General features: G+C 43.7%; 1 protein-coding gene across 1 annotated transcript in view; it reads right to left on the bottom strand.

Moving 5' to 3' along the window:
• Window positions 1–1,312: 1,312 nt before the first annotated feature.
• The window catches only part of CWH43 (cell wall biogenesis 43 C-terminal homolog), a 63,009-nt gene continuing 48,591 nt past the window's right edge, over window positions 1,313–15,730 (bottom strand). The window contains exons 14-16 of the mRNA XM_055140699.1: window positions 12,290–12,351; window positions 6,807–6,962; window positions 1,313–1,391 (exon numbers count right to left, since the gene is read on the bottom strand). Coding sequence (XP_054996674.1) covers window positions 1,313–1,391; window positions 6,807–6,962; window positions 12,290–12,351 — 297 coding nt within the window. The remainder of the gene's footprint in view (window positions 1,392–6,806; window positions 6,963–12,289; window positions 12,352–15,730) is intronic.

The following is a 15,730-nucleotide window of genomic DNA, read 5'->3' as shown; positions in this document are numbered from 1 at the left end:
ACAAACAAACAAACAAACGAATTTAGGAGCAGCTAAGCTAGATAGATGTTGAACTTAGGTCCCCATGAGCAGTAGTCAGAGATGTTGACTGGAGCTAAAGTATATACAATTGGTCCTGGAAATTCCGTGTCTCAAGTGGTTCACTCAGTGCTGCTATCAAGAGGTCTTCATTTCTTAGTCTTTCCACAGGGTGACTCTCACCTGGCAGCTGGATTCTCCACCATAGTCCGGCGGGGAAGACCTCAGGGAGGAGCTGTAACAAACTTTATAACCTGTGCTGGGAAGTCACCTGCTTCTCTCCCCCTTTATTCTCTTCCTCATCCGTGAGTCACAGAGTCTAGCCCACATACAAAAAGAGGTGACTGAGGTTTTCTTTGAAGTAAATTGTTTGTGGGCAGATTGTAAAAACCACCGTGGAGAAAAGTCTTTGCACGTGAGCGTGTGCTCAATCCCTTTTTATGAAAGAGATCCAAGGAACCACTTGGATAGTGACATGAAATCTCTGGACATGCTCTCTCTTGGGTAACTCTGGCTCTTTTTTCAGTCCGAAGATGTGAGGGGTTGTGTCTGAGACATCCGAACCACTGTTCCCTGTGGAAACGGTGCTGTGTGACTGAATTCTCCCCACCACCTCCCGGCTTGATTCTGGAGAAAGACATTCAAGATATTCACTCTGCAGAGCCCCTCTGTGCGGTGAAGTGCGCACCCCGATGGTAGTAGGCCTGACTGGAGACAGGATGACGATGTGGCCAGAGCAACACATGCGAGCTGGAGGAAGAGCACTCATGGAGCTCAGGGCGAGATGGGGGCAGGCATGCTGACAGTGAGGTCCAGCAACGGCTATGTGAACACACTGTTCTTCTACCAACAGAACTTCAATTCAAAGACTTCACCCTCTACTTTCTCCCTCAGCGGAACTTAATATGTTGACGCTGGCACGTATCACCGGTGCCTCATACTCGGATGCCGGTCCTGTGCTCAGGGATCACTTCTGGTGGGACTAGGGAGACCATACGTGATTCCAGAGATCAAACAGGGGTTTGCCACGTGCTTGGTCAGTGTCTCAGCCCCCGTACTTATCTCTTCGGCCCTTCTAATAATAAACCACTCTTACATGATTGCATGCTATTTTTTTTCTTAAAAATTTAAGAATGCTTATATTAAATAATTTTAGAAATAGAATTTCCCACTAAAACAGATGCCATACTTTTTTGGAAACTCAAGTTCTTTGAGTGTGACTCTTCTTTTTTATCTTATAAACTTTGATTCTTCCTTGCACTCTCTATGTCAATGAATGCTTCTTTAAGAGAATTCATAGAAAGTATTTGGGAGTACTCATATGAAAATGATGATTGTTCTCATAATTGTGCCCGTCTTTGTAGGATCCAAATCTAAAAAAAAAAAAAAAAGGTAACACACAGGTGAAAAAAAACATTAAGAAATTCTAAAATTTGCATTATAATCTTGTGGGTTGATTTATCTGTCATAAAACCAGGAGGGATTTGATCAAATTCTAAAATAGCAAAAGGAGGAGTCAGAAAGAGTGTGCAAAGCTTAAGGTCCTTGTGGTCATGCTCTGGTTCAAACCCCAGCACTGTATATGGTCTCCCCAAGAAACACCAGGTGTGGCCTCTGACCTCCAAGTATGGCCTGAATACCAAAATCATTTTTAAAAAGTTAATGAAGAAATAAGAAAGGAGTTGCATATGTGGGCAACACTAAAGGTGCAACTTCCAAACTCCTCTTTTTGCATCATTCCAAATGCACAACCATTTCAGAGTTATTGGCTGATTACCACAATGAAAAATAAGTCTGATTTTCTCTTCAGACCTGTTTTATGTCATGGGGGGTGTTTCCACAACTACGCTCGGAAACCCAGGGACACTCCTGGTGACACTTAGCCAGAAGTACAAGCCCAGCAGTTTGGCTCCAGCCCAGCGATGCAATTCTGCTCGACCCCTGAGTGCTAGGAACCAACAGAGCTACACCTAGTAGTGCTCAGAAAGGGTATGTGGTATGAGAGACTGAACTCAGAGGCTCCACGTGCAAGGCATGAACTCCAGCCCTTTGAGCCAGCTCCCTGACCCCTCCACTTCTGTTTGAATAATATCCATTTTATGGGTGAGTGCATAAAATCTGAAATGCTAACTCATTTTCATTTATGCACACACGAAATTTGTTTGGGCACAGTGTTAGCTTCTAAGTCTTCTACAAGCGCTCATCTGTGCAGATGAAGTATTTACAGATGAATGATGAATTATATAGCTCTAGTTAATATAAGATAGAAATGGGAAAGGAGGACCCTCTGCGCCTAAAGACTTTGATTCCAGAGACCTAACACATTAGGGCATCCAGCGCAGCTGCTTACAGCAATGCACTGGGACTGTGAGCTGGGCTATGCAATTTCTGACAGAATTTTCCCTGGACTTTATACAGAAATCCAAAACCGTGCGGACACTGCTGTGTCCGCGAGACTTAACATCTATAATTGTCAGCAATGTGAAACGGTTTCTTTTTAACAGGTCTGACTTGGGGGGGAAACTCCAAATAATAACAGCGAGTTTCTGTTGAAATATTGCAGGTTATTAAAGTAGCAGCCATTTCTGTGGACTGTGAACTATGCAACAGCCCCATGCCGGCCGAGGAGAGGAAATATCCCTCTTCCCGGTTGCTTCCCATTTTCAGGGAGAAACACGGCGTGGTGTCCACCATACTATGAAGTGCGGGAAGGAGGATGAGGGGGGGGAAAAAAGGAAAAGGAAAAAGGGGGGAAAAAAAGAGTTATGTACTTGGAGTAGTGGGGCTACATATCTCTTCGTTCTCAGCAATGGAAAACTAATTATCAAATGCTTCCTTGGTAGTAGGGCTGTCTTTCTTTGGGGGAAACTCCAACAACAATAGTGAGTTTTGTGTTGAAATATGGAACGTAATCAAGGTAAAGAGAAAATGAAGTGAAATTCATCAGTTACACAGTTGGGGGCGGGGGGGGGCGGGGGTGGGGGGTATACTGGGGTTTTTGGTGGTGGAATATGGGCACTGGTGAAGGGATGGGTGTTTGAATATTGTATAACTGAGACATAAGCCTGAGAACTTTGTAACTTTCCACATGGTGATTCAATAAAAATTTTAAAAAAATTATCAACACACAAAGCAAAAAAAAAAAAAGAAATGGGAAAGGAAAATGAGACTTGGGCAAACAAAAATGCTGACTTCCTTTTCTTCACAGCAATGGCAAAACTCACAGACCCTCCACAATGTAGGACGCCAGGACATCTGTTCACTTGGTTTTGGTCATTGCAAAACAACAATGATAAGGAATATTACAATTTTGCAAAAATTGTAACATTCCACTTCTGGAAACTGGTATTAAGAAAGCAATCAAGGAAATTCCTGAGCTGGGGTGATAATGTGTATGTGCTGCCTACATGAGCACTGGACTGAAGTGATAATATTGTGTATAAGGTACTTGCCTTACACGTCAACCTGGTTTAATCACCAGCACCACATATGGTCCCTTGAGCACTACTAGCACAGAGCCAGGAGTAAGCCCTGAGTACTACCAGGTGGGGCCCAAGAAACAAAATAAAATGGGTTTGGGTGATGGTACAGTAAGATGCTTTCCTTGTATGCAGCCAAAGATTAGAAGATGTTTATAATAATTAAGGATGAAAGTGTCAAAATAATAAAATTGGTTAGCTCAAGTTTACTATATTTATATATTTTGTAATCATTTAAAATATTTTGAGAGGTTCAAGAGATAATACAGGGGTTAAGGTAGTAATCTGAAGCATGGCTGATCCTGGTTCAAATCCTGACACCACCTAAGGTTCCCCCAAGCACTGCTAGGAGTGGTCCTGGAGCACAGAGCCAGGAGTAAGTCCTGAAGACTAATGGGTGTGGTCCAAAAAAACAACTCTAATGTCCCCAAACCAGTCTTTAAATAAAACTTTATTATGGAATAAATTTCATTGTATTCTATTTGGGTAGGGGATGTTTCCATGAATTCACATATCCACACTCAAATACTATATGTTTCATACATTTACAAAGTTGAAGTGACTGTGTAATATGCAGATATCCATATGTGGTGCCAAGCATGAAATCAGGTCTGCTGTATGCAAGGCAAGAGCCCTACACACTGTCCTATTGCTCCAGCCCTATTGTTCTGTTTTTGTTTGAAAGGAGGCACATCTGGTGAAGCTCAGGGATACCTCTGGTGGTACTAAGGGGACCATATGTGGTGCAGGGGGACTGAACAGGGGTTGGCTGCATGCAAGGCATGTGCCTTAAACTCTATACTATCTCTTCAGCCCTAGACCAGAGCATTAAACATTCGTTTCTGGTTGATCAAGTATCACTGAGAGTGTGCTTAGGTGCCTGTACCTCTCAGCACTGCTTAGGAAGCCACCCCCTAAAAGTTACCTCAGTGAGCAAAAGGAAGACACTTCCCATTGAGCTTCTACTGTCATACAGTATTTATAGTAATACTATAGTAGTTATGCAGTTGCTGGCTATTGACCATTCACCAGCCACCAGTCTAAGATTTGGTGTCATTAAACCTCAGATTACCTTAGCAGGTAGGTATTGCTATTCCCATTTTTCAGATGAGAGGTCTGAGGTTAAGAGAGGTAAGTGGCATGCCCACAGTTACCCAGAGGTTCACTGGCAAGAGTGCAGAGCAGAAGCCAGTAGTTGAGCCTAGAGCCCATATTCCTTGTAAATATATAATATTTATAGGGGCAAGGTCAAATACGGTAATAGAAGCAAATCAAGTCTTGGTTATTGGAGCTGGTGATTTGGCTCAACAACAGCATATGCTTTGCAGGCATGACACTCAGGACTTACCTTCAGCATAATAATTACAAATTAATTGTTTGCAATTATTTTGTAAAAAGAGTCTCTTGCCCGCACACCTGGCTGTCTTCCCCGGGGGCCCCTCGGAGGGGATGGGCTCCAGCTTTCTTCCCTGCCCCGAGCAGAGCTCCTGGAGGCTGAAAACCACCGGAACCTAGCCACAGCCATGCTCAAGGCCCCTCTCCACACGTTCGGACAAGCCTCACGCATGAAGGTACCGGCAGAGGAACCCAGGTGTGTGTAATCCCATCAACGGCCAACATCCAGAGACTTAAAAGCAAGCTCCCAGAAGATATCTTATAACCTACTTCTCCCTCTGGGAGAAACTCGCAAGCTACTGAGAGTTTCCTGCCCACATGGGACAGCCTTGCAAGCTTCCCATGGTGTATTCATATGCTAAAGCCAGTAACAAGCTGGATCTCATTCCCCTGACCCTGAAAGAACCTCCAATGCGGCATCGGCATCGCTAGGAAGGCCGAGTGGAGAGAGGCTTCTAAAATCTCAGGGATAGGACGAATAGAGACATTACTGAGCCCGCTAGAGAAATCGACGATCAACGGGATTTCGTTATTCATGATTCATGAGAACCCTTCATACATTCACTGCCTACTCTTTGGTAAAAGTTTCTTTTGGTGGGGGTCGGGGCATCCAGCGATGCTTGAAAGCTACATCTAGGTTTGTACTCATTGGTCACTTCTGGGGATACTCAGGGACCATATGCAGAATCAAGGATTGAACCAGGGTTGGCCACATGCTAAGCAAGAGCCCACCCCTGTACCATCTCTCCAGTCCCAATTTTTTTCACTATAAGAAAAGAGTTCTTGGGGGCTGGAGTGATAGCACAGCGGGTAGGGCGTTTGCCTTGCATGCGGCCGACCCGCATTTGATTCCCAGCATCCCGTATGGTCCCCTGAGCACCGCCAGGGGTAATTCCTGAGTGCAGAGCCAGGAGTAACCCCTGTGCATCGCCAGGTGTGACCCAAAAAGTAAAAAAAAAAAAAAGAGTTCTTAAAAAAGAGAATGGATGAATGTTCTTTTTCCCCATCAAAACACAATATTGGAAGTTTCTAAAACTTGGTGGTCAGAAGTAGAAAAACCAGATAAGAACAATCTACAGAACATGTTCTGTGTTTGGTTTTACACAGATGTTTTCCTCTAATTATCTGGTCATGGGAAGAAAAAAGAGCATAAATTATATGTTGTGATGCAAACATATTTCTCAGGTAAGATCTATTTAAAGATCTAAGCAAAGCCCAATGTATTACATATGGACGAGTTCTGTAACTGAAACAAAAAATCCAACCTTTCCCAAATCTCAATGCTATCTGCATATTTGGATGATGTGATCCTTGAACCCACAAAGCTCAGTTTTCTGAGACAACTTAATGATGAGCCCTGTGGCGGTGATTGTTCTTCAAAGCTCTCCAGCTGAGTTTGATGGGCAGCCAGTGCTGGGAGTCCCCAGGACACTACCAACCTATCTCCCCACTTAACTAGCTCAAACACTGAACATCCACAGCACCCTAGTGATGTCATTTCCTGTCCTGCTATCTGATTTTTTCTCACCTCTGAAAGTGAGAAGAGAAGTGACAAGAGTAACAACCTGATGAGGATTCATCAAGATGAATACACCAAGCACCTCTCACAGAGTGTGGGAATGGGAGTAAAACTCCAACATCCCCTGCTGTTGTGCTGTGGTGTGTGGTAATGGTGATGATGATAATGGTGGCGGGATCCTTCTTGACCAAAGATTCTGATGGCGTGTTTCTCTCAGAGAAAGTAGGAACCATAGCTCCAACTCAATTCGGACCCACTGAACCTTACCATGCTGTAGCTTACATGAACACACTTCTAGAACCAAATTAACGTACAGCTCATTACTAAGGAATGCGTAAGTTTACGTGGGGGGCAGGGGAACCTCATCACTGGAGCTACAACACAGAGGAACTCACCTAGGGTTGAAGTGAATTTCTTCAGGAACTTTCCTCTGGTCTGTGACCACATTCTGGTTGTCTCTGTAATGAATGGGGTCATCTGGGATCCTAAATCGGGCCATCTGAATTTCAGAGTCGCTTAGCCCCGCGTGAGAAATTCGCGCATAACCCAGCCTGTGACAAAAATAGAAATGGTTTGGAAAGGTTTCATCATCACATGTAAATCTACTATAGAACCCCTTTGTGATTAAACGAATTTCGCATTTCTAATTCTACTCTGAATATCACTGAGTTAAATTGATTTTTACTCCAAACATTTAATTTAAATTTTCCCTGATTGGTTTGTTTGAGCATGTGATAGTGCTCAAGGGATCACTCCTGACAGTCCTCAGGGGATTATATGTTGCGCTGGGGATTAAACTAGGGTCAACCGCCTGTAAGACAAGCATCTCATTATCTCCAGCCCTTCAAAATATTCCTTTATGATACATAAATAAGAAACATCCACTAGCAGTAATTAACCAATATGACAGCTTTACTCTCCTTTTTGACACTGATGAATATCCTGCCTTTACAAACTGCCTCTCTCACATTTTGGGTCAAAACACTAAATTCTTCAGAAAGGCAAAATATGCCTCAGTTCTTTCTTCCCTTTGAAGTTCCAATCCACAAGCCTACTTTCATCCACATTTACTAAACAATTATACATCCTCTTCCTCTAGGAAATTCAAACACTTTACAGATGTTAGCCCAGTGGTTATCAATAAGCTTGGAAGGGGGAACTTGGGTGCAGCAAAGAACTTATTTATCGTTTGCCTCATATTTTAATAAGGCCAGCATCGATCATTCATTCGTTTAATGAGCAAGTATCTGCCAACTCCCTGCTACATTCAGGCTTGTTGTCCCTACTGCACACAGGGATAAACCGTGAGCAAACTAACTCTTTCCCTTAAATAGCTCATGTTCTAGTCAGGGAGAATAGGTATAAAAGCATATATAAAATGTATCCGGTGGTGATCTCTCAGGAGGGGAATGCAGAGTAGAGAGGAGGGGCATGGGGCTGCCAAGGGGGCTATTTGATGGCAGACGGTGATGTCTGAGCAACAAGTGGACATGAGAGGGAACAAATAAACCATGCTGACATGAGAACGAAGGTAGACCAGGGACGGGAACAGCAATGCAAAGGAGACTGTGCTTGGTCATTGTAAGGCCCCTCCACTTTGACTGGAGTGGGTGCAGGGTAGAGAACAGGACTGCAGACATGTTGGGTATGGGGTTGACATTCCGCTCATGAACCTTCATGGGAGTTGGAGATCAGGATCCTGACAATCCACATCCTCCCCTGGGCTGGAGAGACAGCGCAAGGAGCCGAGAGTGCATGGTTTGCATCCAGACATGCAGAAGGCCACGGTGACATTCCTGGCACAGTCTGGTCCCTTAAGCACTGCCTGCAGCGATCACTGAGCACTAAGCCAGTAATATTCCTTAAGCATTGCTAGGCATTGCCCCCCAAACAAAGAACAAAGCAAACCCAAAAAGGAACGGGCAGGAGAGTAGTAGAGTAGGTAGCGCACTTGCCTTGCACGTAGCTGGGTTTAATCCCAGCTCTGCGTTATGGTCCCCCTGCGCACTGACAAGAGTGATCCCTGAGCACAGAGCCAAGAATAAGACTTGAGCACTGCTGGGTGTGCACCCCACCTCCAAACAGACAAACAAAATAAAAAAAATAAAACCAAACCAAGTCTTCCACTAAACCAGGAACCACACTGATGCACAAACTGACTTCATTTAAGGGCAGGACTTTTGGTGAGGGACAAAGACTATAGAAATGATTTTGTGAACTGAAACAGAAAAACTGTAGTCCCTAAATTCTTTACTTTGGGTATTTTTTAAAAAATCAACTTTCCACTTGATAGACTGAATGTCTGTGTTGCCACAAATTCTTCTCTCTCTCTCTCTCTCTCTCTCTCTCTCTCTCTCTCTCTCTCTCTCTCTCTCTCTCTCTCTCTCGCTTTTTCAGGTCACACCTCAAAATGCTCAGGGGCTATTCCTGGCTCTGCACTCAGAAATTACTACTGGTGGTTTTTGGGATACCATACATACAGGATGCCAGGAATCAAATCCAGGTCAGCAGCATGCAAGGCAAACACCCTACTTGCTGAACTACCACTCCAGCCCCCTACAAATTCTTACGTTAAAGTCCCAAATATTCACCTCAGTGTAGCTCTATTTAGAGACAGACTGAGTGAGCTCATGAAGGAGCTGGATTCAAAGTGGACGTTAAGAGAAATTGGAGTTCTTTTCTCTCTTTTCTTCTTTTTTTTCTCTCTCTTACTCTCTCTCTCTCTCTCTCTCTCTTTCCAAAACAGTGAAATGTAAAGGTCTGTGGTTTAAGTCTCCTAGACTGTGTGACATTTTGTTATGGTAACTTGAGCAAACTAACATATATCTTTCAAGTCATATTTAGTATACACCAAAATATTTACTATTAAAAACATACTATCCCACCTAACAAGTGATAATTAAGATCCCGGACCAACGAGTACAAATTGAGCCCAGTGATTAACAATTATGGCTATGGCTACTATAAGTACCTCTGTTTCTTGGCAATAATAATTTTATAATTTGAAAGCATAGCTATTTCAGTTGATATTATAAACTTCTACAAATTCTAATATTCCCATGAAAACCACCATGGTGGGAAGGACTGAGGTGGAGGTGGGGACAAGCTAACAAGGTTTTTCAGTATTTCACAAATGAACAAGTTCATAACCCCTCCCATGCTAACTCTTTAGAAACACCAAAATAATAGTCAAGCTACTGGTCCTACAGACATGCTGGCATGTGCGAGACCTTCTCAAGTTTCAGGATGAGTTGTGTAACTGGAACAATCTTAGCGCCTCAAGCAGCTCCTTGGCTCACCTCAGTAAGCTTAAGAGCCTATGAAGTGTGACTGGCACACGCCATGAAGAGCCAAAACAACCTGTGTCAATGTGGATATGGGGAAAGAGACCCTTATCTACTGCTGTTGGGAATGTCTCCTGGTCAGCTTGGAAAAACAATATGGACATTTCCCAAAAAACTAGGAATTGAACCTCCATTTGACCCAGGAGTACCACTTCTTGGCATCTACCGCAAGGGTCCAAAAAGTCTATTCAGGAAAGATACTTGCACTCATTGCATCAGAGGACTGGATAAAGAAACTGTGGTGTATATATACACAATGGAATACTCCTCAGCTGTTGTATTTGTTTGTTTTTGTTTTGGGACCATGCCCAGCAATGCTCAGGGGTTACTCCTGGCTCTGCACTCAGGAATCACTCCTGGTGGGCTCTGGAGACCATAAGGGATGCTGGGAATCGGAATCGAACCCAAGATGGCCATGTGCAAGATAAATGCCCTACTCGCTGGACTATTGCTCTGGCCCCCATCCTTAGCTACTTTTTTTTTTTTTGCTTTTTGGGTCACAACCAGCGATGCACAGGGGTTACTCCTGGCTCATGCACTCAGGAATCACCCCTGGTGGTGCTCAGGGGACCATATGGGATGCTGGGATTCGAACCCGGGTCGGCCGCGTGCAAGGCAAACTCCCTACCCGCTGTGCTATCACTCCAGCCCCCTTAGCTACTTTTTAAAGAAGGCAAAATCATACAATTTGCCACTATATGGATGGGTCTGGAGAGTAGTATGCTGAGTGACGTCAGGCAGATGGAGAGGGAGAGACACAGAATGAGCTCTCTTACATGCAGGCTATGAAATAGCAAAGTGATTTCATAGATCGAAAAATGATCCCTTACTATGACCCCAACAAATGATCCCTGTGAAGCAACAGAATCTGTGAACTGGTCTACAGAACTGAGCTTACTGTGGTGGGGAGACAGCTGGGGGCCGGGAGGGTTCTAGCGATGCCCTATGAGACCACGGTGGAGGAAAATGGACACTCTAGTGAAGGGTGTGGTGTTGGAACACTTGTATGCATAAACAGTATTGTAAATCTCGGTTCCTCAAATAAAACTAAAGAAAATGAAAAGACCCCATGGAGTTGTCCAAAACCTAATGAAGACTACCATCTTCCTGAACCATCTTCCTTCCCTTCCTTCCCTTTCACCTCCGTTACCACCCTGCGCGCGCACACACACACACACGCACACACACACGTTATTTGTTTTTATCTAGAACCTCAATCACAATACATTAGTTAACTTGACTATCACAGGGGCTGGAGACGTTGCCCAGAGATCAAGGCCCTTGCCTTGTACATGACCAAGCTCAGTTTGGTTCCCAGCACACACGGATCTGTGATAGCACCACCACAAGTGAGCCCTGAGCACAAAGCCAGGAGTAGCCCCGAAGCACCAGTAGGTGTGGTTCCAATCCATCCCACCCCTCGAAAAAGAAAACTGATTACTTGGGAAAGCTAGAATTAAAGTTCAGGGTTTTCTTATCCCATATGTTTCAACATGCTGTACAGTTAAAAATGGTGCCATTTCTGTCCTGAAGAGATGGCACAGCAGATAGGGTGTTTGCCATGCATGTGGCCAACCCAAGTTCAGTCCCTGGCACCCCATAGGGTCCCACAAGCCCACCAGATACAGTCCCTGAACCAGGAATAAGCGTTGAGCACTGCAAGGTGTGGACCAAGAGTAAAAAAAAAAAAGTGCCATTCCTGAGCCAGAGATGGCTCTACAGTTTGAGTACATGCGTTGTTCATGTCCTCAGGTTGAAGACTGGGTTTAATTCCTGGAACCATTTGGTTCCCTGTGCATTGCCAGAAGCAATTTTCCAAAACCACCCAGTCCCACACCTTGACCAAAAAGGAAAGAAAGAAAGAAAGAAAGAAAGAAAGAAAGAAAGAAAGAAAAAGAAAAAGAAAGAAGAAAGGAAGGAAGGAAGGAAGGAAGGAAGGAAGGAAGGAAGGAAGGAAGGAAGGAAGGAAGGAAGGAAGGAAGGAAGGAAGGAAGGAAGGAAGGAAGGAAAGAAGAAAGAAAGAAAGAAAGAAAGAAAGAAAGAAAGAAAGAAAGAAAGAAAGAAAGAAAGAAAGAAAGAAAGAAAGAAAGAAAGAAAGAAAGAAAGAGGAAGGAAGGAAGGAAGGAAGGAAGGAAGGAAGGAAGGAAGGAAGGAAGGAAGGAAGGAAGGAAGGAAGGAAGGAACGGAGGGAGGGAGGGAGGGAGGGAGGAAAGGAAGGGAAGGAAGGAAAGAAAGAAGGAAAGAAAGAAAGAAGTGCCATTCCAAATAGGTATTAACAATTATAAACTTATCATGGTTAATAATTCAAACACTGTTATATTTAATTAAGCTTAATTTTCTCAACAATTTATCCTGTTTCAAATCATTAGGCCATGCCTTGAATAAAATTCTCAGCGGCATAACTAGCTAAATCAATGTTTACCAAAATGAACACAATTAATTCATTGCTTTCACAAACCATACTCTTTCAGGATGAACCCCAAAGATCACAATCATAAATGTAAAAAAAAAAAAATCAAACCCTTAATGTTTACCTGATCAGGCCTCTATACATAATGTATTCACACCATCGATCTTGATCTGTGCTGTCAATATCCTATTAAACACAGAAAAAAAGAACATTTCAAGCATTACCCGCAGTGCTCTATTCTGAATGGACGAGCAAATGTGTGAGCCACGGAAATAAACACGTATTTGGGTGTGTGTTCCTCTGCCTGACTATTAACAGTCATTAGGGTCCAATCACTTGTTCATTTTGCAGATGTTTCCGGGCACCCACCCCGTGCCCATCTAGCTCCTGTATTAAATGTTGGGAATACGGAGAGGAAAGGGGTCTGCGAAAGGGGCTGGGCAAGGAAATCTGCATTTATACACAGGCCCTGGGTCCCTGCAGTGTGACAACCTCACGCCCCCAGCAGAAACCCCATCTCCGGCTTCACAGGAGGCACGCCCACCCGCTGTTCTGTACGGTGATTGGTCTCGATGCCTCCACCCCTCCCTGCATAGGGGACGCTTAATCACTTTGCTCTCTGGTACTTAGCATGAAGCCTGTGTTCGACAGGCACTCGATCTGTGTTTGTTAAATTGAATCACTGGAAACAAACACATTTGAGGAGCAATCATGATACTTCTTATTTTTTCATGGGAGAAGTAGAGCATAATCCTCCCCTGCCCCGCCCCCACTCCCCCCGTGATGTGCTGGGAAAACTCTAGATATGGTACTTTTATACTGAATATATCACCTTTAAAAATTAAAAAAAAAATCCTATAGACTTTGTGAAGCCCTGGGTTCAATTCCCAGCACTAGTAGACAAGCAAATGGGGCGGGGGGGGGGGGGGTAGCAGGTAGAGAGATAGTACAGGAGGTTGCCTGGCACATGGCTGACCCAGGTTCGATACCTGACATCCCAAGCCTCGCCAGGAGTGATCGTGGGCAGGAAGTCAGGGGTAAGCCCTGAGCAGAGCCAGGTGTGACCCCCCCGCCCCCAGAAAACAAAGAAGAAACAAAAATTAAAAATCCTATGAACAGAAATATCCTGGAAATATTTATAATTTCTGAATTTTACTATTAAAACTTAATTTAAAACATTTTTGAATAACCAAAAGAAGATACTACAAGGGCTTGAATGATAGCACAGCGGGGAGGGCGTTTGCCTTGCATGTGGCTGACCCGGGTTCGATTCCCTGCATCCCATATGGTCTCCTGAGCACCGCCAGGAGTAATTCCTGAGTGCAGGAGGAGCCAGGAGTGACCCCTGTGCATTGTCGGGTGTGACCCAAAAAGCCAAAAAAAAAAAAAGATACTACAATGTATATTTATTTATTTATGGTGGTAGTGGCGGGGGGTAAATTCAAGTTCAGTGGTGCTTGGGAACCTTGCCAAAGACTGGACTGGGGGGTTCCCATCTTTAGAGCATCTGCCTTTTGGGTCTTCTCCTCAGCAACTATTTTTTCTTAAGTTTGGTGATAAACAAATACTTTTAAAATTAATCTCTGGTTACTTATAAATCACTGTCACATATATATGTCCTAAGTATACATGACAAAATTTACAATAAACTTTAAAAATTAAATTTGAACATTTTAGTGATAAAAAAAAATAAAATCTAGGGAAATAGTACAGGAGTTAAGGTGTTTCCCTTGCATGTAGCTGACCTGGCTAAAATCCCCAGCATCACATATGATCCTTCGAGAAAGAGCCAGGGATGCCTTGAGCAGTGTGGTGTAGTCCCACACCGCCACCCCCAACTTCCACACACACCTTTAAATAAATTAAATTTAAAAATATACAGATCTGCCTTAGGAATAAATGAAAACTAAGTCATTCAGTTATATATTCCAGGTATAACCATTTGTGAATATATTTAACTCATTTTATTTTATTGGGTTTTAAAAAGACACTCTCAAAATTTAAGACTGCAGCGTTTAAATACTTATTTCTTAGAGAGAAAAATCTGTTCATCCAAGCATTTCTAATTAAAACTCCTCTCTGCATTAATAAACTTCTTAATAGAAAAAGCGGTAGAAGGATCTACTGCCTAGCTTGACAGAGCTTCTGCCTGAGATCATGGAAACTAATGGAGGATTAAATAAAAATCCTATAAACTCTCTCTCTCTCTCTCTCTCTCTCTCTCTCTCTCTCTCTCTCTCTCTCTCTCTCTCTCACACACACACACACACACACACACACACACACACACACACACAGAATGCTCTTTACCAAGGATGCAGCTTTTCCTGAGACTTGCCATATTTCATCTCATCTAACATTCTTTTACATTTTATAAATGCAATACTAAAAGATTTTTCATTTGATTTTCTACATAAACCAGATGTATATATACATATACAATATATACATATCTGCTACTTACAGAGTGCTTCCTACATACAAGGCTGTGAGGCCCGCTGACCATTTATTTCACATTTACAACAGTCCTATGGTGGGGCTGGAGCAATAGCACAGCAAGTAGGGCATTTGCCTTGCACGAGGCTGACCTGGGTTTGATTCCCAGCATCCCATATGGTCCCCTGAGCACCAACAGGGGTAATTCCTGAGTGCAGAGTCAGGAGAAACCCCTGTGCATCGCCGGGTGTGAGGCAAAATTAATTAATTAATTAATTAATTAAAATGTTTTTTTAAAAAAGAACAGTCCTATGATACTATCACTGTCACTGTCACTGTCATCATCCCGTCGCTCATCAATTTGCACCAGCGGGCACCAGTAACATCTCCATTATGAGACTTGTTGTTACTGTTTTTGGCATATCGAATACACCACAGGTAGCTTGCAGTCTCTGCTGTGTGGGCAGGCGGGATACTCTCGGAAGCTTGCCGGGCTCTCCAAGAGGGATGGAGGAAGCGAACCCAACCCAGGTCGGCGGTGTTCAAAACAAACACCCTACCCACTGTGCTATCACTCCAGTCCTATGATTCCATGGATATATTAAAGCCCAGGAAGGTGGAACAACTTCCCCCAAAGTCACACATCCGGACATGCCGCAGCAGGTAGGCTAAGCGAATGGTGAGAGACCTTATGGAGAGAGTGCCCGGTTCACACCCAGTGCCAAGACCCAGAAAGGTGAGTCAGGCTCAGTCACACACCCCATCCCAGAGTGAAAAGCACCAGGAACAGAAACCAGAGTCCACACTCAGAAACACAGGAAGAGCAAATCTCATCTGTTAACACGGTGAGAAAGAACTAAGGCAGCCTCTGAACGAAACCTCCACTCTCTCTGGGCTTCTTCATCCTCTTTTCTGAGCTGATGACCTTTCTCTTCCCTCACCCACCAAACAGGGTTCGCTTCCTCTTGTACTTCAACAACTGCATAAGCATGGCCCTTAGACAGGGGTTACTTCTCTCTCTGTCTCTAGTCCTGATTGCTCTTCTCAATTCCAGACCCACACACACCTACTGGACATCTCCACTAATATCCCACAGCTGACTCAACAATAAGCCAATCTCATCACCTTT

The sequence above is a fragment of the Sorex araneus genome, chromosome 5 (assembly GCF_027595985.1).
Source record: "Sorex araneus isolate mSorAra2 chromosome 5, mSorAra2.pri, whole genome shotgun sequence".
Lineage (NCBI taxonomy): Eukaryota > Metazoa > Chordata > Mammalia > Eulipotyphla > Soricidae > Sorex > Sorex araneus.
Note: the sequence above shows the minus strand (reverse complement) of the source record. Positions and strands in the feature narration are given on the sequence as shown.